This window comes from Pezoporus occidentalis, unplaced genomic scaffold (genome assembly GCF_034315485.1).
Source record: "Pezoporus occidentalis ecotype Australia unplaced genomic scaffold, CSIRO_AGI_Poc_V1 ctg6, whole genome shotgun sequence".
Classification (NCBI taxonomy): domain Eukaryota; kingdom Metazoa; phylum Chordata; class Aves; order Psittaciformes; family Psittacidae; genus Pezoporus; species Pezoporus occidentalis.
In genome coordinates, this window is record NW_026915943.1 from 6,134,074 (window position 1) to 6,157,041 (window position 22,968).

At 45.3% G+C, this 22,968-nt stretch overlaps 2 protein-coding genes across 4 annotated transcripts in view; one reads left to right on the forward strand and one right to left on the reverse strand.

The window, feature by feature from the left end:
* The window catches only part of RAB30 (RAB30, member RAS oncogene family), a 42,521-nt gene extending 40,344 nt beyond the window's left edge, over positions 1 to 2,177 (forward strand). Inside the window, exon 5 of the mRNA XM_062639223.1 lies at positions 1,060 to 2,177. Coding sequence (XP_062495207.1) covers positions 1,060 to 1,310 — 251 coding nt within the window. The 3' untranslated portion in view covers positions 1,311 to 2,177. The remainder of the gene's footprint in view (positions 1 to 1,059) is intronic.
* DDIAS (DNA damage induced apoptosis suppressor) lies at positions 526 to 22,022 on the reverse strand. Of its 3 annotated transcripts, none has more exons than XM_062639138.1 (5): positions 21,994 to 22,017; positions 19,178 to 19,305; positions 18,048 to 18,209; positions 16,783 to 16,900; positions 526 to 671 (listed from the first exon to the last, which is right to left on the reverse strand). In XM_062639138.1, exons 2-5 carry the CDS (start codon positions 19,288 to 19,290, stop codon positions 666 to 668), a joined length of 399 nt encoding a protein of 132 aa, XP_062495122.1. In that variant the 5' UTR covers positions 19,291 to 19,305; positions 21,994 to 22,017; the 3' UTR covers positions 526 to 665. The 3 variants fall into 3 exon arrangements, with proteins under 3 accessions (XP_062495122.1, XP_062495121.1, XP_062495120.1); XM_062639137.1 differs by lacking the exon at positions 526 to 671 and adding an exon at positions 10,885 to 14,804 and having other exon boundaries at positions 22,003 to 22,022; XM_062639136.1 differs by lacking the exon at positions 526 to 671 and adding an exon at positions 10,885 to 14,804 and having other exon boundaries at positions 21,994 to 22,014.
* Positions 22,023 to 22,968: the final 946 nt, after the last annotated feature.

The window sequence follows — 22,968 nt, forward strand, 5'->3', positions numbered from 1 at the left end:
TTCACCACTCAGTCCTATATGGGACTGAAGTGCAGCTACCAACTGAGCCAAGAATTTGCTTGACTCAAGTCACAGTTTCCCTTGTGACTCCCAGCTCAGATCTCATCAATCTGGTGATGCCTGCAGTTTGCTGTACCCATATGGTGAGACCGATAAACCACTTGTATTGAATGATAATCTGTTTAGAAAGGAAACCAGTATATGCAGTGCATCCAAGAAACTGCTTTATCGGGAAAGAAAGGACATCTCAGGTGAGAGGAGGGCAATGAGAGGTGGTTTGCCAATGAAAGTGTAGTCTTTTCCTCCCACTAAGTATCAAAATTGCTCATAGAAGTGGACCCAGGAGATGTTTCCTCCTGAAACTGCAGAGTCCATGGACACAGCCCCCTGTTACTATAGGTCCTGGTCTGTTATCTTCATTATAAGATTAATTTATGGCAAAACCATCATGTTTGCAGTGAAGTGGCTAGTAATAGGGTATAATCATATCAGATGCTTGCTTGAGGCTTTAATCAACTTTCTGCTGAACTGAGCTTAAGGGGCTGGTTCCTCACCACACCTCTCTCTGCAAGTGCTCCCCAGGCCCAGCCCTCTTCCAGCCTCAACAGCCAAATCCTTCCTGAGAATATTGCAATAGGAAAGCTGCCTTCTGTGCCAGGCTTCTTTTAAACCTTGTAATGACATGAGAAATATCACATTTAGTGTCTCGTATGCTATAATTGACATTTTAAGTGCTGCTCAGAGCAAGAACAGGAGAATTTTCAATAGATATTATAATGGAAATCCTTTAATCTTGGTTGATAGCAGCAACTGGTGCTAAATTAGAGCTAACTGACTTGGATGTTCTCAGGACATGTTGCTCTAAATGAGCTGATATTAAATGAACTTAACCACTTGTATCAGGGAATCCATTATTTGGAAGAGAGGGTAAAAACTAAGAGTTTCACATCAAAACCACTGTCCATGCGTATGTACGACACCAAACTCTTCTTTATCCCTTTCCAACCTCCATTTCTCTTGTTTTTGGAAGCCAAATGAATTCCTTTTCTATCAATGCAGGTAATAAGATTGATTTAGCTGATAAGAGGGAAGTCTCCCAGCAGAGAGCTGCCGAGTTTTCCGAAGCACAGGATATGTACTACCTGGAAACCTCAGCAAAAGAGTCAGATAATGTGGAAAAACTCTTCCTGGACTTGGCCTGTCGCTTGATCAGCGAGGCACGACAGAACACCCTTGAGAACAATGTCTCATCCCCCTTACCAGGAGAGGGGAAAAGCATCAGCTACTTGACTTGCTGTAATTTTAACTGAGGAGCTGGCATGGGATTTCCTGTTCTGCCATGGGCCAAGAGGGTTTGTTTATTTTCCTTCCTTTTTTTTCTTTGCTGGGATTTATCTACTTGAAGCGAATTATTCCTGCCACTTCCCAAGTCAGGATGCAGACCTGGAAGCATGGCTCCAGCTGGATGGCAACATAGCAGAATCTATCACGGTTGAAGTTTCATCTTTCTCGCAGTCTCTGGAGCAGGTTAGGAGCAGAAGAGTTGCACAAGTGCTTCATGCGATGCAGAACACGAGCTGCTGTGTTTCCTTCTGTGGGAGACTAGAGCAGCCTCTCCTGAAGAAGATACTGAACAGTTGAACATCTCCATATCAGAACAATGTGTCTGGTCCTTTTTGAATTGAAATAAACCAACAATGAACACTGACCCTGGACTACGCTGGCAGTCTTTGGGGCTGCCAGTGAGTGAGCTCTTAGGACATGTACATAGCGTCTGCCCATGCGTCTCCGTGGAGGACTCCAGTGTTTGAAATAGTGTTATGTCTCTCATCTACAGGCACTTTCATGAACATGGAACTAAAGGACAAGTTACATATATCAACATTTTCCAGATGTAAGAAGACCTGGATACAGCTCAGTTGCTCCCTTTGGTGCTAGCAGTTCAGCAAATATTCCATAGGCCAAACGTAGTCTTACTACATTGCTGTCCTCTGAATGTGTAACTTAGACTGGTTAGGAAAAAACCCCACACTAAGAAGCACTGTTCATAAAAATAAAGCAAATCTTGTTACCTCTTTTTCTAGGCCTAAAACGTAGTGGGAAAGGACTGTGCTGCTTTAATGGCCAATGCAGGATGAAAAGACTTCTCCAGAAATAAAAATAAACCAGAAAATTAACCATTCCTCCTCTAATTAGTTATGTCCTAATGTGGAAAATTACCTTTGGGAAAGATTATTGGTGGAGCTGGGGGAAAAAGTGCACCAGCTGTGACCAAAATCTTGTGCGTGCACAGGTTGTGTGTAAGGGTTCAAAAAGAGCACAGTTTGAAGTGGCCGCCTGCAATATATCCAGCTTAAACATAAAGCTTGTAGATACAGTTCTTGTTGAAAGGCAGACGTACAATGTAGAGGGGTTTTTATGCTAGGTGGGAAGAGCAGCAGGTTGCAAGTGGTATCATTCTGTGTCTGACCCATCCAGCGCTCACCTCATGGAACTACTCTCCAAGATGCTCTTGAAGGTATCTTCTTGGCATCTGGTTTCTCTCCTAGAGTAGCTTTCAGTTTCAGGGCTGTAGAGTCATTTAATTCACTTGATGCTTTACTTTTAATCTCAGACTCCAGTATGTGTATAACTGTTTAAGCAATTTCTTTCTACAGACCCCCTGAAGTGGAAGCACTCTGGAGTTTGGGATGTTATTCCACTTCTAGTGCCGTTATACAAACAATGCGTTGCAAATGTACACATTGACATTGAAGTGAAGCAGGAAGATAGCGAAATGTGCCCATGCAAAATGATACTTAGATGTTTCAGTTCTGTTCAGCTAATCTGCATAAACCTCCCCTGGCAATTCCATGGCTGAGATTTGCTGTAATTGAGAGTTAATCATTTTAATGTTAACTTGGCTTGTACTGAAGATTGAAACAAAGCTTTTGTATTGACATCAAAAGCTGCCAGTAAGTGTGTCTTTAAAAGAATAACAATTAAAAAGGCATTTTAAAATGCTTTTACACATGTTCCTAGAAAGACTTTTGGGCTGTATCATGTTGTGCCTTTGATCCGTAATAGGGAGCTGACTCTGTGTCAGAGAGAGGGGATCGGTGTGTCATATGGTCATTTCTAGTATTTTTTTGCTATATTTTAGGTCACTTTCTTCTGTTATGAGTAGTGGTAAAAAAGAAGATGTAGCAGTTGTGGTACAAGGCTCGTTTGTCATTTAGGTAACACTTAGCAAAGAGCTCTGTAAGTATGAGAAGTTGGGGGACAAGTCATCGTCTGTGCTGGCCCATTCGTTTTCAGTCTCTGCTCACGGTGTAATCCAGAGGATTTAGACATGTGTGGGACTCGGTGGCTTCTGTGGTACAGCCTGTGTGTGTACCACTTCTGTGTGGTACAGCCTGTGCTGAAGAGCAGTGTCATTCTTGAGCGTTCCTTAAACTGCCAAACGCTGTTTGTTCGTGCTTGTGAAGACCACACAACTTAGAGACAGTGATTCTGCACAGGTTGTAGGTAGTCATTTAGAGCAAGGCTCAGTGTGTCAGATGCAAGGTAACACTCAATTTAAAAACCAGTGCTATGTATGTTTAATTTCTAAAGCTCAGAGTCTCCAGATGCTGGGCTTGTTAGCACAAAGTTGATATCAAACAGGACAAGGCTCTTTGAGTTGATCAAGGGGAAGGGGACTGCCCAGTAAAACATCTATAGGTTCCCCAGCTTGATTTCTGAAAGCATTAGAGCTCTTCAGGTACTTTTCATTCCTGCTGGGCACCACTGTAAATGCATCTCAGAGTGTTCCTTGCATCAGTTCTGGAGGTTGAACTCTAACACATTACCGTGACTGAACAAGCTGAACTGGTTAAATAGTAGAAACCACTAAATGATCTTCTTGGGTATTCACTTTGAGGCTTCTAGAAGGCTGTCTCCTTTTCCAGTACTGTTCCTAACTTACAGGTGGCTATTTTGGAGACTAGCTGCCTACAAGCAACCTCAAAGCATTGGTTCTTTTTACTGCTAGCAGATATTCTCCATGTAAGGACTCCATCTCCACACAGTGATGTGCTTCTGCTTCAGGGTGGAGTGCTGCAGCTGGGCTGCTGTTTAAGTGAAGTATCTGACTTCTCCAGAGAGAAATCTGAACTGATTCCTTTCAAGGTTTATTCTGTGTAGACTTAAAAAGTTGGAAGGAAACAATGGTGGTATATGCAACACTTTATAAGGTCATAAGCCAAAGCTGTCTTTTGAAACTTGCCTCTTTTCCTGCGGTTAACAAGCACACTACTTGGTCAAGAAGTGATATTTTATTGCAGCAATTCCTTTGCAGAAGTTACTTTTGTACACCTTTAAGTATCTCTCTAGTGGATACAACCCATTCTCCTTGTAGCACTGAGAGCGTGCTTTCTCTTCTTCAGTCTGGTCCACTGCTGATAGCATCCCAACTAGAAGATGAGCTGTATCAACTGCTAAGTTAGTGCTGTGGTATAATGATCAAAGTCTTGAAAACTAAAAGGAGATAAAGTAACAAACCCCAGTTATCTGACAATCAGCTCCTCAACTATAGCCAACACCTTGCTAGATGAGTGGGATTTTGAGAACTGTCAGTGAAAGCCTTGTGATGCTTGCTGGGTTGAGGGTCCAAAAGCCGTGCAGAATGGATATAATGGAGCCAAATTTGACTGGAAACATTCTCTGTTATCAAACGAGTAAAGCACTGCTTTCAGCGTGCTTGCTAGGGTTTGATGTGTTTTCAGGGTGATACAGGGTAGTCTTATTTCTGGGTGAATATTAATTTCTGTAGTAGTCCCATAATGAGACCTCTTCTTGAGTTCTTTTTGCACAGTGCATAGCTCCGAGCAGAAGCCAATATTGGATGGTCCACAGATGTTTGCTTTATCTATCAAACCTGTTTGCAGAGATTGAGTGAAAGCATCTCCTGAGAACTGGATGGTCTAAACTCTATTTTCCAGTTCAGCCATTGATTCAGTCAGGCTGCTCTTGGGTAAACCACCAAATGTTTTGTGCTTCACATCACTGCATTGGAAGTACTCACTGGTACTTTCCGTTGGGTATTTACACTGCAAGTTGGCTGGGACAAGCAATGATTCCCTTTGTTCCTATATGTGTTCCCCATGAGAGACAGTCCTTGGGGATGGGGAAAAAAGCCCTTCAGGTCAAGGAATTATGATGGAAATGTGATATTCTGAACTCTGTAAAGAAAGGGACACTGAATGCCTCTTCCTATCTCTAACACTTAAGTCCTGATTGATCTACAGGTAAGTTGTTTGAGCATGCAGTCAGATACGTGCTTGTGCTGAATGCTAAATGGCTTTGTGATCATTATTTAATGAAACCCACACATGACAAATTGTCAGGCAAGATGCTTTGTTCTCTGCTGTAGAACACATGAAACAGCCCCTATAAAACCTGTCAGCCTGCTGATGCTGTTTGTCTGTTTGGAAATAGCGATGTTGGTAACGGTTGGCTCCTGCTAGTCTAGGTTTAGTGGTTAATGGCTATTGAATTCCTTCAGCATCAGTAACAGCAGCAGCAGTCTGAGGCTGACACAGGAGGCAGGGATTTGAAAGTCAAAACTAGCGATGCAGAAGCACGGTGTGTGCGCACATGTGGGACGAGAGGCTTTCCCCAGCCTTTCCTGCCAAGGGGTGCAATTAGTTACGGTGAAACCCATTGGGTTTTGCGTTGTTCGTTATCCCTGAGGACTGCTGTTTGCTCAGATGCTTTTCCACTTGTCTTTTCAGTATGAAGATCTGTCTGTAGATCAAGCTGAGATGTTGAGCTGGCATCATTTCTGTAGCCAGAGACTTCAGCTGGGAAAGAGGTGGAATTCTCTAGCTATTAAAATAGGCTGAGCAGCCATGCAGGATCCCTTGCCCTTTGGGGACCTGTGGTGTCACCATGGTCAGTACGGCTGGAGACAGTGTCACAGAAGCCTTCTCCTGGCTGTGGGACAGAGAGTACTGTAGCCCTTTGTGCAAGGGCAGAGATGGGTCTGTGGAGCAGAGAATGCAAAGTAAAGAGATGGTTCTACTTGCTCAGGGTCTTCTCAATCCCATCCTCATTTAAAAGGTGCATCTATGGCTTAGATTTTCATTGCTCTGGACTTTCATAAGGGATGCTCATCTGAAATTCTTCTGCTTTCAATATCAAAGCACCCCCAATATCCTTACACAAGTTGCTCCTACTAACAAAGACCCTTTTGAGTTAGCTCAGTTAGAAAAAAGGTGTTTTGAGAGGACACTTTGAATTCCTTGTGAGCAAGTATGGAAATTGAAATGTTGATCTATATAAAGGCTAACCAGAAAACCCATCGCAGCCAAAGGAAATAAATCAGTTCTAGTCGTGAAAACCCTGTAAAAGATGCTGTATCAAAATGCCTACTCCTTCGTTTATAAACTTTGCTTCTCTGCACAAATGCGGCTCTTGGCACCACCCTTTTTCCTTGCATCAAGTCTGTCCTCTTGTGGCTGTGGGTAATAATTGTTCTGCTTACCGTTCACAAGTAGCAAAGGGTCATCCCTTTGAAGGACACTTGTCACGATGAGTGGTGGGGAAACACTACCTTGATTTCCTACAGGTAAGTAGTGCAGCCTAAGCAAAGCAGCCTCAACTTGTCATGTCTTTGAAATGCGAGCATCCACTCGAGCTGTAGTTGAATGTACCATAATGGGTATAGATCTTTCATCTGCTTCGCTTTAGGGTTTATCTTGGCAACAGACAACAGGGTAATCATGGTGACCATGATGCAAGGCTCCCAAAGTAGCCTGCTGCGTTGCTCTGAGTTCACCTCCCTAATCACCTCCTCGCTGAACTGAACCCAACTCTCCTTTGCTGTACTGTACTATATCCAGCTGAGAGAGATTGCGGCTGTCAGCACCCATGGATGCCATTGCACCCTTGCCCCTCGTGTGAATGAGCTGTAACTGAAACCAGAACTAAAAACTATGCTGTGTGAGCTGGGGGTGTTTGTTTTATTCCAAGTGTGAGCCACAGATCCAGGGGGAAAAAACCCTTCACCTCCAATGCTTGCCCCTCCAAATGCTGTCGAATGAGTAACTGGGGAAAGATAACCTGGATATAGCAGACACTGGGATAGGAATGAGTGTAATTTAGGCTGTGAATGTCGTCAGTGAAAAATGAGAGTGGTTTTAGGAGTACATCCAGGGTTAACAGCTCAGCTCTCCTGTCTGGATAAACAGGAGCTGGCTGTACTGTCCTCAGAGGTTGTCTCTGTTTTCACATTAATAGCTATTAGCACTCCCTGGATGTGATCTCACATTCGTTGAACCAGTTATCCTTTTCCAGCAAGCTCAGGAGATAATTTTAGCTCTGGTTAGTGCTACAATTAAGCTCAAGAAGCAAATGCCACCTTTACATTTGCACCTTTGCTTTTTCCATCCTGCTTAGCTTGGGGTAACAGTGATGTGCACGATGGTGTTGTCCTTGCTGAGCATCTTCTGGAGCACAGCCCTGGTCCACAGGTATTTGACATGGCCAAAGCCTGTGTCAGTCATGGGTTTAGCTGTGCATGGTTCCCTGAAGGACAGGGGATGATAGAAGTGCTCTTGTGCTTTCATGGGCAGTTATCAAGGGCTCTGGTGTCATATGAATGCTTTTCAAAGCCTAGTACCTGTCATCATGAATCTGTTCCTCCCCAGTTCTCATGCCTCAGGCACTGTGGAGGTCTCAGACTGGAAACAAGTATGGATCACTGGATCCAGCTGCTGCTTTAGCTAGGAAGAAGAGCATCTATGGTTCATCCTCTGTGCCACCTTGAGATTCTTACTATGAACATAAACCAAACTAAACCCATAAACTCATTGTCAGCCAGGGCATCCTGTAAGGAATGTGTCCCTTCTCATGGGACCAACAGAAGAGATTCAGATGTCCAGAAGTGGTGGTGGTTTGATGCAAGCAAGTAAATCTCCAGTGAGCGGATGGATGCTCTCCATCCAGGGACACTTACGGCTGTGTGGAGAAGCCATTCTGAGCCATCACTTGTGTGGTTGTGTGGAGCATCTCTGTGAGTCTGGGTTGCATCATGGGAGTGAGCTTTAGTAAATTCAATGGGCACAGTGTCCCCATTGATCAAGCCTTTATGAGGGAGAAGCAGAGGAGAAGGGAGTGCTTCTTTGAGATTTTAATGGAGTAAGAATAAAATGGTTGGGGGAGAAAAGACCGTCTAATGAGAGTACAGAGGAAGGCCAGCGCCTGTTGCTGTGCTGGTTTGGAGTGACAAGTATATATGTGAATATTAGAAAAGCAGTTTAAAACATGCCATGGTTTTCAGCACAATAAGATGCGCTATAGATGTGTCACATTCATTTTATTCCCTACGGCTGTTTACAAAAGGGAAAGAAACACAAACCCCCCTGAGACTGGAGCAGCTGCAGTCACTCAGCTGTCAGCATGGGACAAGGCTCGCTCTGCTCCTCTTTCATTCCACACCTCTGTTCTGCTGCATATATTTGGCTGTTCTGTGAATTTGCAGATCATGAGGGTGTCTTCCCCAAACCGCCTTTGATCTGCACAGACTCCCCCAGCTCTCATCTCAATCCATTGATGCTTTGAGTAAGCGTTTTAATTCTGTGTTTTCTGGCTCGCTCCCCTTTGTAACGTTATCTGACTGACAAGCTCCCTGTGCTCTGTGTTACCTTTAGGTTTTAAGTCTAACACGTTTCCTCTTTCAAGCTACGATCAGTTCTTACAGATGTTATAAAAGCACCTTCATTTCCTCAGGAGAAAACCTGCATTACTTTCAGCTTTGGTTACTAGCAAATCAATATTAAAGCATGAACAAAGTATGGTTTAGACCATCAACCATAGTTTGACTTGTAGTTTAAAAACCTGCCTAAGCACTAAAAGCAGCATCTTGTTTGGAACCTCCACACCAGGGAAGTCACTGCATCAAAGGGCTTTCCTGGGTTGGAGTTTTCCCCACTGCTGCCTTTTCCCCAACAACTGTGAATTAGCACAATGTACAGAATTGTAGCCAGACCCCTCATTCCTGAACACGTGGCCAGAAGGAAAAGGAGAGGATGTTGTTTCTTGCTGATCAAGCACAACCATGTCAGTGGAGAAAATGCACTACAGCCAGTCAGAGCATTGATCGCTGGGGTCATTGATGCTGGGGTCATGCTGTCTTTGGGAAGGGGTTAGGTGTTAGCAAATGGCCAAACTGTGAATCATTGACTGTCAGAATTTGGGTTGTCTGTCTTTTTTAAGTTCTTGTGGTCAAGTGTGGTACAGTGGGGTTGAGAAAGGAATGTATTAGGGATGATCGGGATGATGAATGTATGATGCCTCATGTTTATTTGTAATGTCCTTTTTATACTTAGAAATTGCTTACATATGTATCTGTATGTAAATAAACATTTAATCCTTTCCATTTGGTGTTTGGAGTGTTTGATTTGTCTGGGGGGTTTGTTTGAGCTGCAAAACAAAGTTGCCTTAAAAATATATAGAAGACAGACTCACTTGATGTGATTTAATATCACATCAACGAATGACTGCTGAGGCTTTTCTGCTTGGGTTGAGCATACCAAGGCTCTCACAGCATTGGGACCTCACAAGAAGAACAGGAGTACAGCTGCTGTCCAAGGGAACAATGTCCCTTTGCACTGGAACAGAAGGAAGAGGTTATTCAAAGCAAGAGAGATGATAGCAAAGTGTGAAATGCCAAAGGAATGCTGGAGTCAGTCACTAAGGGTGGTCTCTGACAGGTAGCATCTTCACCCATCATCACTGCAAACCTATAGCTGGTTAAACCCTTGTCCTAGCATGATGCAGGGTTTGTGTTGGGTCAAGATGATGGTTGGATGCTCCAGATGTCTTTTATTCTTTGTCCCAGTTCCCTTATTAACTTCATGCTGGTTCTTCTCTTCATCCTTCAACTCATTCTTTTCATGCAGACAGAACTCCACTGGAATTCCCTACGGAATCCTTTTGAATGAGATCGCCCATATTAAGCCTTTACTCTTTGGGTCAACACATAAATGTGCTCTGACTCATTCTAAGGACCAGTTTTCCTCCCCTGTGCTCTGCTCCACATCAGAGATGACTTCTAACGCTTACACTGAGAAATGAGCTGTGAAGCTTGAAGACACCATGTGCCTTTTATTGCCTCTTCCACTGACCTTGAAGCTCCTTCTGTGGTAAATGTCTGACATTATGGCTGGACCATCTGCTCCATGGCCCCTTGGAAGCTGGCAATTGGAGTCAGTGAGAACACAGAAAGGTGTTGGAGAGGGAAAAGTCCCTGCATGCTCCTAGGTAGGAACTGGGTAAAGGAGAGGGAAGAAAACATCCTTAAAGCTCAGACAGCTTGGGAATTTACTGAAAGAGAGCAGGGATGGAGCTTGCTGCTGAGAGTGATGGCTGGAAAAGCCAGACCAAGCTATTCCCAGGGAAAGACAGGGGAAGAGTGGCAACTCCTCCTTGCAAGGAGCATCTAACCAGTGGGGTGTGAACCTTTTTGTTCAGTAGGTGTAGCAGCAAGGGCACGGCCTGTAAAACCTTTGTAAAAGCATTGCAGGAGCACAAAAGCTCCCTGCAAGAAGGGAAAAAAGTGCCCAGGGGAAGAAATGGAAGAGACTACAGGAGCAAACCCAAGGCAGGTTACTGCCTCTGCTCCATCATCTCATGTGCAAAGTCTTCCTTACAGAGCACTTGGGGAGCTCTGCCCAGAAGGTATCATTGTGACCTGTCACACAGCAGTGCTTTTTGGTCTCGCTATGTGTTCAGTCCCCTTGCACAAAGCAACCTCTGACTGCCTTGCATTGTCTTCAGTGGTAACCTACAGACAGTCCTAAGTTAAAACCTAGCCTTGATTTATGGCTTTCTATGCCCAGGGAATCAGCTGCAAACCCAGTGTGCGTTTTCAGGAGCCCTATTACCTTCAGAATGAAACATGCTGAGCTTTATTCTTTTTGTGCAAGCTTATAATTACAATCACATTAGCTTGCGCCAGAGCTATCGCTTACCATAGAGTGCAGATGAATTGCCTGCCTAATAGAATCACTCATGCTGGACCAAACATTTCATGTCAAGATGCTGTCAGGTCTATGATGTAGAAGCTCTGGCAGCGGTTCAGCGCTAGCTGCAGCAAGTCTCTGGGTACCACTTGGACCAGCTCTAACCCCCATGATAAAGTGAGTGCTCATCCAGTTCATCACAAAGGAGTGCTTAAAGAGCCACTGATGCTGCAGTCTCATATTATCTGGGAGGCTGTAGTAGAAACAACTAGTTTAATGTTGTATGTGTTTGAGCACTGATGTCTTAAAACCTTTTCAATATTGCTTTTCCCTGTGCTCAGTGATTTGGGTATGAGTAATGCTGTCTTCTCCTTTATTTCTTCTACTTAAACTATAAACATAGATTTACCATTTCCAGGCAGGCTACATTTCTTACTCCTTTTACCCCTAACAGATTTATCAAGTAGGATTTTATGTGCAATCAATAACATCTTCTGACCAGGCATAGCATTGTAAGCACAGGCATAGGGGTTGGAACTGGATGAGCTTTAAGATCCCTTCCAACCCAAACCATTGTTCAATGATTCTATATGATTCTATGAATTTGAGGCCTGCTTCTGGTCCTCCAAGCCAGCATTTTCAGGCTGATGAAATCCTGTGCCATCAGGTCCCCACATGCTTCTGCAGCACCTTCTTCAACAGGCACAGCTCCAAGATTTCTCTGTTCGGTGATCCCAAATAGAGCTGTTCTGGGTGGAGGATTTGGAAGATGCCAAAGCAAGGAAAATGAAAGAAGTGTCAGGAATGCACCACTTGACAAAGCCACCTGAACTTGACAAAGCCTCCAGGAAAGATGAGAGCTGCTACCAACCTCTCAGGAGGGTCCTCTCCACCCAGCTCACTGCTGCCAGAGCGGGCTCACATACCAAGCTCCCATATGGTATTTGATATTCGTTGAGGAAACTGTTCCGCGCAGAGTCATCAGGTGAGAATCTGGAGTGGACAGAGATTCCAGGGCTCTTCTCAGATGAAAAGACAACACTGCATGCTACAACACTTCACCTGCCTGTACTTGATATAATGACAGCTATTAAATACCCATTTACAAAAGTCTTTATTGCACATTCTAGAGTTCATTTACTGCAAATTCCGTTTTCCCCCATCTCTGTGGTACAAAGATCAGCAAATAAACACAACTCACCTTAGGAAGACATATGCCAATAGGTGTATAAACAGTTATTAAATAGCTTTTTTTCTTCTGGCTCCTTCCCAAAAGTTTTACAAGTAATTTAAAAGAATACAGCATAAATATATCGGGTTTTAGTGTTCTGGATTATGGGAAAAAGGGGTTTGTGCTTGGAAGAACAACTCCGGAGACCAGCCAGCAGCCCTTCCAGATATCTTTCCTATGTAACTTGCACTTGAGAGGAGAGTCTTGTCTTCGAAAGGAGAACAAGTTTCATTGAAGAACAAGGCCTTGGTGACACCAGCAGATGCAGGAGTTGTTAGAATCCAGGCTGTGTCCCCAGGGTTTAGTCTCTCATTTTGGAAGCATGCATCATTCTCACTGTTTTTGCTCTCAGAAGCAGGGTTCCTATCAGTGTACCCACAGCTCACCTGCACATCAGGAGCCAGCCCAACTGCTTTTAACTGTAAAGATGCAGATGGCTTCAACCTTTTGTTTGCAGAAGGAGGGATCCACTCCTCACAGCTGGCAGGCAGCTGGCTGTTAAGGAACTGCTGTGATACAGAGCTATTACTTTCCTCATCTTCACTATTACTTGGCCTTTCACGTTTCACTAACCTGCCAGTAAGCTGCTGCAGCAGAGTGTTCTGAAAGGCAGACCTAGATCGTTTGCATTTGGAATGGATCTTCCTGGGATTTGTAGGGGTGAAGAGAGCGACAAAAGAGCTTCTTTCCCCAACAGGCCACAGCTTCTGAAGAGGTTTTGCCATAGGAGTGGACTGTGAATAAGGAACAAAGTCTTGAGCGCTGATTGAATTGCACTGTGCATCACAAAAGGAGGATGTTACTGGTGTACTGTGCTTCCTAAAAGCACGAGGGAACCTGTGTTGGGATGAGATGCGTTTTGAAGTGTTACAGGGAACATCTCCAGCATAAAGCACTAATTCAGGAGCTGTGACCTTGTCTGTCAAAGTATCATCTTCCTTTATTAAAGAATTACATGATTTCTTTTCTCTTGCACTTGCATCAAAGAGATCAGCAGAAGCATCATAGCTGCCTTCAGGGAAGATGCTGTTCCACAGCGTCTCTCTCCTGTTAACGCTTTTGAAGGTGTTTTCTGACACTTCTGTCAATGGCTTTAATTGTCTTTCATAAATCCTTCTTGTATTGCTGGGAGTTGCTGCATCAGAATCCCATCTCCCTGTGAGTGTAAGATCTGGTCTTTGGCTTGGTGTAGCATAAGAGTTTTCTTTGTTTCTCCAACCAGCTAAGCAGCTGCCATGTGCAGAATGCACACAGGGAGCTGCCTCACTCCTCTTTAAACAGATTTCTCCACGTTTAGCAGCACAGTGATTAATAAAAGAGCAAGATGACTTTGAAATGTCAATATTTGCTGCTTTGGACTGCATGTATCTGCTCTCAGAAACAGAAGGCTCTGGTGTAACTGGCAAGGACTGTGACAGAATAGGTAGGCGAGGGTTAGGTATAAAGCAAGATTCTTTGTCAGATAAAACACTACAGGAAAACTCACATTGTGCCACCTCATCACTCTGAGGATGTACATGTGACTGAAGACAAGCAAACAATACATTCTCCCAACTATCACTGTCTGCTGGTGGCAAGACCTTCCTGGAGACACTTGCTTCAGGCAAATCAGCAGCTACATGGGTTTGCCCGAGACATGATTCATTAAGATTTGCACCCAACCTGCTCCTTTCAGGATGTTTGCCTGCATCTGGGTTGGGTGATGTTATGATGTTTTTGCCTTCTTCTATTCTAGCTAAGAATTCATTTAGGCTTTCTGAGAACGCGAGCTCATCCCACAGCACAGAATCCATCTGAGACACTCCAGTCACATTTACGTGACTAGAAGCTGAGGCATCTTTCTTGTATAAAAGGGGGTTGTGGGATTTTTCTGGGCAAGAATAATTTCTACCATCAGTCTTTGGGTAAGTGCTCTGTACCCCAGATTCCAAGGGATGTTGTAACAAACTGGAACTGTTTCCATGTGAACACTCAGCCTCTGAAGAGGATATTCTCTCTAATTCATCAGTTGCAGAGATGCTGTCACTCTGACTAGGCTGTGAACTCAACTCATTATGTTCCTCTTTATCCCCTTCCTTCACAGCAGAGCTGCAAAATGGTGAATCCCAGAGAGTTTGATTGTTGAGGCTCACACGGCAGGATTCTGCAGGGACAGGCCTCCCCTCTTGGTCATGCTGTTCACTCACCAGCTTTTCCACTTCCAGAGTGGAAAAGTCTTCTGCTGTTACCCAAGCAACAGATGAAGTCAGGCTCAAGGACTCCTGCCAGGACCTTAAAGGACTTTCTCTGCCACTAGACTGAACAGAGCAGGAGTTTCTGCTCGGGCTAGACAAGCTGCTGAGCTCACTGACAGGTTCATCTGCTGCAGCTGCTGCTGTGTTAGGTAAATCTGAGCTGTTACTACAGCTCCTGAGTTTTGCTGACTGCAGGAGCCGATGGAAGTAGCTGATAACTGTAAAGCCAGTAACAGCAGTGTTTGGCAGGAAGAGCTGGCAAGCTGTAAGGGTTTTTGTACTTCTATTAATTTTGGAGCAGTTCTGCAAGATGCTGCTGGCAGCAGAATGGCCTCCATCTTCCCTTGCCCAACGCTGGTACAGAGGGAAAGATAAAAGTCTTAGTACAGTATTTTGGGATAGAGAAAGAAGGATAAAAATTAACACATGTCTTTTAAGCCAGGCTTAAATTTAGGCCCATTTTTTTGTCAGGATCTGCAGGGAAGAGAATACAAACCAGGTTGTCACACAAAGCAGTACTCCCTGGGAAATAAGCATTGGCAAGGGCTAGAAAGGGCATCACAGTGAGAGGTTCTTCGCCTGCTGCAATTACACAGAGTTTTGGAAAAACAACCAAGAAATCCGAGAATTTCACTGAAAATGTCTTCCTCACTGTAGGTCATTGGGTGTTTCGGGGCTGCCCCCAGTGCAGTGCTGTGCAAATGGCCAGCTGCCTAAGCCCAGTGCTTTTCTTTTACAAGAGCTGGACTTGTTCAGCCTGGAGAAGAGAAGCTCCTAAGGGGAGAAGAGAAGTGCTCCTGGAGAGGGGGTTTTGATAAAGTCATGTGGAGACAGGGAAAAGGGAATGGCTTCAAACTGAAAAATGGGAGATTTAGATTAGACCTTAGGCAGAAGCTCTTCCCTGTGAGGGTGCTGAGGCGCTGGCACAGGGTGCCCAGAGAAGCTGTGGCTGCCCCATCCCTGGCAGTGTCCAAGGCCAGGTTGGACAGGACTTGGAGCAACCTGCTCTAGTGGAAGGTGTCCCTGCCCATGGCAGGGGGTTGGAATTGGATGAGCTTTAAGTTCCCTTCCAACCCAAACCAGTCTGGGATTCTATGATCTTCTCAGATTCATTTGGAGAGTAGTGTGCCACAGGAGCTTCAGCAGCAATTCTTTATAGAACCTGTTTCTCTCCATATATAAGAATGTTTCAATTGCATTAAAAGCAAAGGGAATTTTCTAATATTTTGAGGAGTGGACAAACCCTTTTTCATCTCTCCCTGGCAATGCCAGAGGCCAAAATATAGCCATCTTCAAACTCAAAAACCCTCCTACTCCCTGAGTCCAGGCAAAGGTTGAGGCTGAAAGCTCTTAAACAAGGACAATACCTTTCTAGGTAAGTATGTTATGTCAGTTGTCACTTTTACCTGGGAGAGTGCAAGCATATGCACAGCTGAACAGAGTTGCCCAGAAATGCCTAGAGCCAAAGGAGAAGTAAATGGTCTTTGAATGTGTGTTCAGTCCTTGTGTGTGCAGGAGCAGCCACAAGGCTGTTGATACACAGGATTATAGTTGTAAAGGCATCAGACCTAGACACTTGGTGAATAATTCTAGTTAAATAAAGTTAATCCATGAAGTCCTCCAACTTCCATTACTTAAGAGGCCGGAAAAACCTCTGCTCAGATATAAACCTCATGATACCTACGGGAGAGGAAAAGCACCTGCCAGGTAGGGTTTAGTTCAAAGACTTCATAATACGAATGACTCACACAAGCACCACTTGAAGAGAACTTAGAAGACTGTTTCCATGGAAATATTACTAAGAACTAGTATTTCAAAGTCTGTTAAACATATAAAAGAGCCACAGATACCTATGTTGAAGAGCTGTACTTTAACAACAGTTGAAAACATGCTCTTGAAATCATGAAACATCAAAATGCTGCAAGGGGATGTGTTTGTCCTTACATTCTACACACTAGGAGACTAAGCAGCGTGGGAAAGGTAGGGCAGTGCTTGAAAAGACAGTCTGTTTCTTGCTTGAACTGTACAAGGTTTTTTACAGACTCCAAGCTGTTACAGGAGCTGGCACTGCTCAGGCTCTCTGAAAAGCAGCCCTGACAAGCTGTCAAGCTGACTACTGCCATTCAAGATGACTTTGGATGTGACTCATTTAAAATAACACAGGAGTCTGGGGGAAGAGGAGCAGAATCCTCCCCATGTCCTAGCCCTAAGTTTTCTCAAATTGCCAAAAGATATTGTACATGATGCTTTAATAACTCCGTCTGCACCCCAAACTGGCTACTTGCTAATGAAAAAAACTCATTATAAGAGAGTAATGTGGATTAGAAGTTACCTTCACTCCAAATATAAATCTTTTTCCAATGAAACAGGTTTCCACTGCTTGAACCAGCATTGCTTGAGATGCATCTGTGTTTGTTTCTCCTGACACCTGATTGAAGTCTTGAACATACCTTGAGTAAAAACATATAGAAGTACTGGACCAACAGAGGAAGCCTGACATAGCATTTTAGCTGTAGTATAGGTAGGACACATGCTAAAGAGAAGATACTGTGGTAGCTTAAGCTAAACATGGAATGAAAAGAGGAAACCAGGAAGCTATAAATTGGATTGTTTAGTTAACTTGTTGTGAAACAGAAGAAAGCAAAACAACCACTCTGGATAGGTTTAATACACACAAAACTTTCAGGTGTTCCCTGTGTGGCTGTGATTTTGTATCAACACAACGACTGTATAATGCTGTCAACATGCTGCTACGGCTTACATAGCCTTCCTGCTTGCACCTTTACAGCAGTATCCATACTCAGACACACAAATGACTCTGGTTTTCAGAGCTGATAGTAGCGTACCAATGTAGAATGCCTGCAATGAGTACGCTCTTCATGCTGCTAATGTGGGATTTAAAGTGATCACCTCTGACCCAGCGATAACACCAGACACTGGAAAATAACAGAATAGAGAAAGAAGCAGTGGATGGAGCTGAATATCCTATCCTAGCAGTTTCACAAATCAGAAAGTCTGAAGCTTATCTTGTGGGTGGCTGGGCTCTGAGGACTAACAGCTTTTCTAAGAAATTCCTCACTTCTAAAGGCTAATTTGGCACACTGAAGTAATATCACTATTGTTTTTAAAATCCAAACTGTTAAAAACCAAATCCAACCCAAAAAAAACCCCAAGGCTCCATCTTTACCTTAAGATTCCTTTAAAATCTTGAGGGAAAAAAAAAGCCTAAATCTCTGGAAAAGCAAACAGACTTCAAAATGTGACGTTAGACAAAGGAATTTCAACCATCTCAAAGGCAGAAGGACACAGGAAAGAAGTCCAATCATCTTGTGAAGCTCACTTAGTAGGTAACCAGCTACCTTCAATAGTGAAGGATCTCTTTTACTACGTAGAGGTAATCCACCTCAAAACGTCAAGATTCCTGGAAGAAATCAAACTTCATCATTTTCTCGAGGTGATGGGTACCAAGGAAATGCTGGAAGGGAGCATTTTAGCAGCTTCCTCCCGCTCATCTCCCCACCACCCAGGCTCATCTCTATTTTTTTAGGCTGAAGAAAAAGCAGCAGCTCTATAGATGGAAACAATCCACTTCCTTACCTCTGCAGATTCTCTGCGGTGACCCCAAAGAATGGATCTAAGCAACTCCCAAACACAGTGATGTCAAACAAATCATTAGTGTCAGCAATCTTCAGGGACAATCTGTATCTGTAGCTTGCATCTTTAGCTTCACCTGTGCAGCCACACTTTGGACAGTTAAACCTGGCAAAACACAGTAAGAGGATAAAAAAGATTGAATACATGAGCTTATGTTAATCGCTGCCGAGGTAAGAACTTCTCTGCAGCTGTAAGTATTACTACTATAATGCATCAAACATTCCATTACAAACTATATGATTACTTCTTACTCTTTACTCCCTGAGGCATTAATCTTACCACAGGTTGGCTGTATCATGTCAGAAGCCCTTTGGCTTCTTTCACTGATTTATTAAATGCTGGACAGCTGTGAAGTTGGAGAGAGGCAGTGGGATTTGAATGACCTGTTGGGAAGTGATTTTGAACTCCCCACATCCCCATTTCATTCTGGTTTGGGATTTTATTTCCTGCAGCTTTCGTGTAATACCTAGATCTAAAAAAATCATCAGGAAACAGCACTATTATCTTTTACTTCAGCATTTGAAACGACAGAGATTGCTGCTTTACAAAGGCAGCTCCTCCCATTTAGTAGTGACATGTGTTGTTCTCCCGTGTGTCATAGATTTCACCTAACAGTGGGATTAAAAAGGACAGTGAACAGAGTTCTGGACACACAGTAAGTGAAAGAGTCACGCAGGACTACCTGATGAATTGCGCATCTAGAATGAGAAGAAATACAAAATAAATTAGGATTTGATTTGGAGGGGCTTTCTGTTAACGCTTTCCAACTGGGAACAGCACTGGAGAACTGGATGGACTGCAGGAGATGCACTTGGAAACTGTCAACAGAAATCATCTAAACTGTTCCTTGATATTGTGTGGCACTGAACACAATAGAACTCTTGATCTGTAACAACCTCCAAGCTGCTACTGTAATACAAAGAGATCTGAATAGTGATAAGTAACATAAATATCTGAAATTAGCACTTATTTCTATGATGGCTGGATCTACACTGATTTGTTATAACTTGTGTTCCGCTAACAGATATTCCCAAGGCTCGTTAAAGTTCGTGATCCCCCAAAACAGGACGTACCTCCTAGAATCCAGTATCAGCCTAGAAAAGCAGTTTTGACAGGCAGGATAGACGAAGCAGGAGTTCTGGATGGAAATTACAGAGGCAGCCAAGAGTCCTCTCACACTATCCATGTGCTACAGCATCACCTAAAACAAGTCAAAATGGTTCAAAGACTTCTCTTTTTATGAACTGTTCATATTTATTGCTTTTATTTGGTCTGTTTGAACATTCTGAAAGGCAGTCCTCAGGAAATTGTGATCTCTGTTTGCAGCGGTAGCCCAATTGAGGCAACAGCTACTATTACCCTTTGTTAATCCTATAAGAAGAAAAAAAAAATAGAAGATAGGTAATAAGAAGAAAGCATTCATGATATTCACACACCTCTGCAGACAAGTCATGCAAATTCCCACTGGTATGTAGGGAATCTTTACTGGAACCCGAGCACAGCACTGCACCAAATCAGTTTCTGATTTTTCCCTTAATTTAGAACGAAGTCACAACATGGGGTTAAAAACTGAAATTATTCTACACATGTAATTAACACAGAATCCCAGAATGGTTTGGGTTGAAAAGGACCTGGAGATCACCCAGTTCCAACCCCCTGCCACTGGCAGGGGCACCTTCCACTAGAGCAGGTTGCTCCAAGCTCCATCCAGCCTGGCCTTGAGCACTGCCAGGGATGGGGCATCCACAACTTTTCTGGGCACCCTGTGCCAGCGCCTCAGCACCCTCACAGGGAAGAACTTCATTACATCTAATCTGAACATCCCCTGTTTAAGTTTGAACCCATTACCCGTTGTCCTGTCACTACAGTCCCTAATGAAGAGTCCCTCCCCAGCTATGAGGTCTCCACGCAGCCTTCTCTTCTCCAGGCTGAACAGCCCCAACTTTCTCAGCCTGTCTTCATACAGGAGGTGCTACAGCCCCTGATCATCCTTGTGCCCTCCTCTGGACTTGTTCCAACAGTTCCATGTCCTTTTTATGTTGAGGACACCAGAACTGCACACAATACTCCAGGTGAGGTCTCACGAGAGCAGAGTAGAGGGGCAGGATCACCTCCTTCGACCTGCTGGTCACACTCCTTTTGATGCGGCCCAGGATACAGTTGGCGATGACTTTAAAAAGAGAGGCTGCTCAGAAAAAAAATCTCAAAAGGGCAACAATACTCATGCCCTTTGAGCCAAAGGCACAGCTCTACTGTGTTTACCATCAATTTCAACAAAGGAGCTGTATGCATCTGACAAATAAATGTTTAAATAAATAGGAATTAGTTATTTTTTATTCAGTGTTACTTTTCTGCAGAATTAGCTTGCCTCTATTCTTAGCACAGCATCCAAAATATCAAGTTTTAGGAAACATTTCTTATTTTAGAAAGTTGACTTTTTTTCCTCAGCAGATAGCAGAAATATGTAGACAAAAATACCCTAAAATACCTCAAACCACAGACTCACAAATTAAAAGACCAAATTGTTCTCTGCAGGTGAATTAAAGGACACCTTAAAAGCCCTTATTTGCAAAAGCTTTTCACTGTTCACTGTCATTCCAGATCTTCTGAGACCCCACCACCAGTCCTGTGTTTGGCTCTGGAGCTTCTAGCATAAGAAGGACATGGAGCTGTTGGAGCAAATCCAGAGCAGGCCATGGTGATGCTGCGAGGGCTGGAGCAGCTCTGCTCTGGAGCCAGGCTGAGAGAGTTGGGCTGGTTCAGCCTGGACAAGAGAAGGCTCCTTAAGGGGAGACCTGAGAGCAGCTCCAGTGCCTAAAGGGGCTACAGGAAACCTGGAGAGGGGCTTTGGACAAGGGCCTGTAGGGACAGGACAAGGGGAATGGCTTTAACCTGCCAGAGGGGAGACTGAGCTGAGCTCTTAGGCAGAAGCTCTTCCCTGTGAGGGTGCTGAGGTGCTGGCACAGGGTGCCCAGAGAAGCTGTGGCTGCCCCATCCCTGGCAGTGTTCAAGGTCAGGTTGGAGGGAGCTTGGAGCAAGCTGCTCTAGTGGAAGGTGTCCCTGCCCATGGCAGGGGTTGGAAGTGGATGAGCTTTAAGTTCCCTTCCAACCCAAACCATTCTGGAATTCAACAGCCCTGAGGTCTCATCAAGTTTCCTGTCAGTGCCTGGTGCCCTCTAGTGACTGCGCTGCCTTAAACACTCCCCAACAAAAACCAAACAAGCCGCACACGAGCCGTTAACCGGTCTCACATCGCATTTTTTACCCCTCAGCCTTCTCCCACTCCATCCCCGAGATGCCCCCGGCAGCCGACAGCGAGCAGCGAGCCCGGGCACAGCGCCGGGGAGCTCAAGGCCGGGAGGAACTCCCAAGCTTCACAGTATCACAGTACGCTAGAGATTGGAAGGGACCTCAAAAGATCATCTAGTCCAATCCCCCTGCCGGAGCAGGAACACCTAGATAATGTTACACAGGAATGCGTCCAGGCGGGTTTTGAATGTCTCCAGGGAAGGAGACTCCACAACCTCCCTGGGCAGCCTGTTCCAGTGTTCCGTCACCCTCACTGAGAAGAAGTTCCTTCTCAAGTTTAAGTGGAACCTCTTGTGTTCCAGTTTGTACCCATTACCCCTTGTCCTATCATTGTTTGCCACTGAGTAGAGCCTGGCTCCATCCTCGTGACACTCCCCCTTTATATATTTATATACACTAATAAGGTCACCCCTCAGTCTCCTCTAAACTATAGAGACCCAGCTCCCTCAGTCTTTCCTCATAAGGGAGATGCTCCACTCCCTTAATCATCTTCGTTGCCCTTCACCCGACTCCCACCCTTTAAGTGGTGCTTTCAGCTGCGCTCAACACCCCAGAAACCCTCCGGTCACTCCAGCATTACCGTTCATACCGGTGTGCCTCTTCCAGCGCTGCTGTCCTCCGACACCGAGGGGAAGCGGTGAAGCGCTGTCTGCAGGGCAAGGGAACGGGCAGCCTCCGGCGCCACCTCTCCTCGGTGCCAGGGATGGAGACGCCGGGAGGCGCTACCGAGACCGTGTCCGTGTCCTTACCCGGCCCTGGCTTCGGCCCCGACACCGGCTCCGGCTCCGAAGCGATCCCGGAAATATCGCCTACCGAAGGACTGAATCACGTGCTTCCAGCAGCCAATCGTTGCTTCTTTGCGGGACGCCGCAGCCAACCGCGAAAAGCGCGCGCGAGCTCCCCTCAACTCCGCAGCCAATCGGAAAGCCCCGCTCCTTAGTGCCCACCCTCTTCACACGTGTGTGGATAACCCCGCCCATTGGGGGGCACATAGGGGAGTGGGCGCATGCGTGGACCCGCCTCTCCCTCTGCGCTGGGTCCTACCGCCCGCCGCTCCCCCCTTCCCTCCCGGCTCCGGGCAGCCCCCGGGCGGGGGCACTGGGGCCGGTATAAAGCGGCGGGGCGGCCGGGCGGTCCTTGCTTCTCATCCCGGCCATGCTGCGGCTTTTCCTGCTCCTCCTGCTCTTCGGCGCGCCCGCCGCGCTGCCCGCTCCCCGCTACCGCCGGGGCGCTGCGCTGCCGACCCGCACCTACCTGACGCGGTACCTGACGCGGTACCTGACGCAGCAGGTAGGAGCCGCCGCGGTCAGACCGTGCAGTGTCGAGTGTCCCGCCGAAAGGGAGGTGCTGAGCAGCCTGGGCAGGGCTCGTCCCCCTGTGCTGGGCACTGGTGAGGCTGCACCTTGAATCCTGTGTTCAGTTCTGGGCCCCTCACTACAAGAGAGACATTGAGGTGCTGGAGCGGGGACAGAGAAGGGCGATGGAGCTGGTGAAGGGCCTGGAGTACAAGAGTGATGGGGAATGGCTGAGGGACCGGGGGGGGTTCAGTCTGGAG

Excerpts from the sequence above, each read along its gene's own strand:
- DDIAS (XM_062639137.1), bottom strand. The coding sequence starts at position 19,290 with ATGGATAGTGTGAGAGGACTCTTGGCTGCCTCTGTAATTTCCATCCAG. Across the intron at positions 18,210-19,177 it reads CTGATACTGGATTCTAGGAG|GTTTAACTGTCCAAAGTGTG; the intron begins GTACGTCCTGTT and ends GTGTTTTGCCAG. Across the intron at positions 14,805-16,782 it reads GATTTATATTTGGAGTGAAG|CGTTGGGCAAGGGAAGATGG; the intron begins GTAACTTCTAAT and ends CCTCTGTACCAG.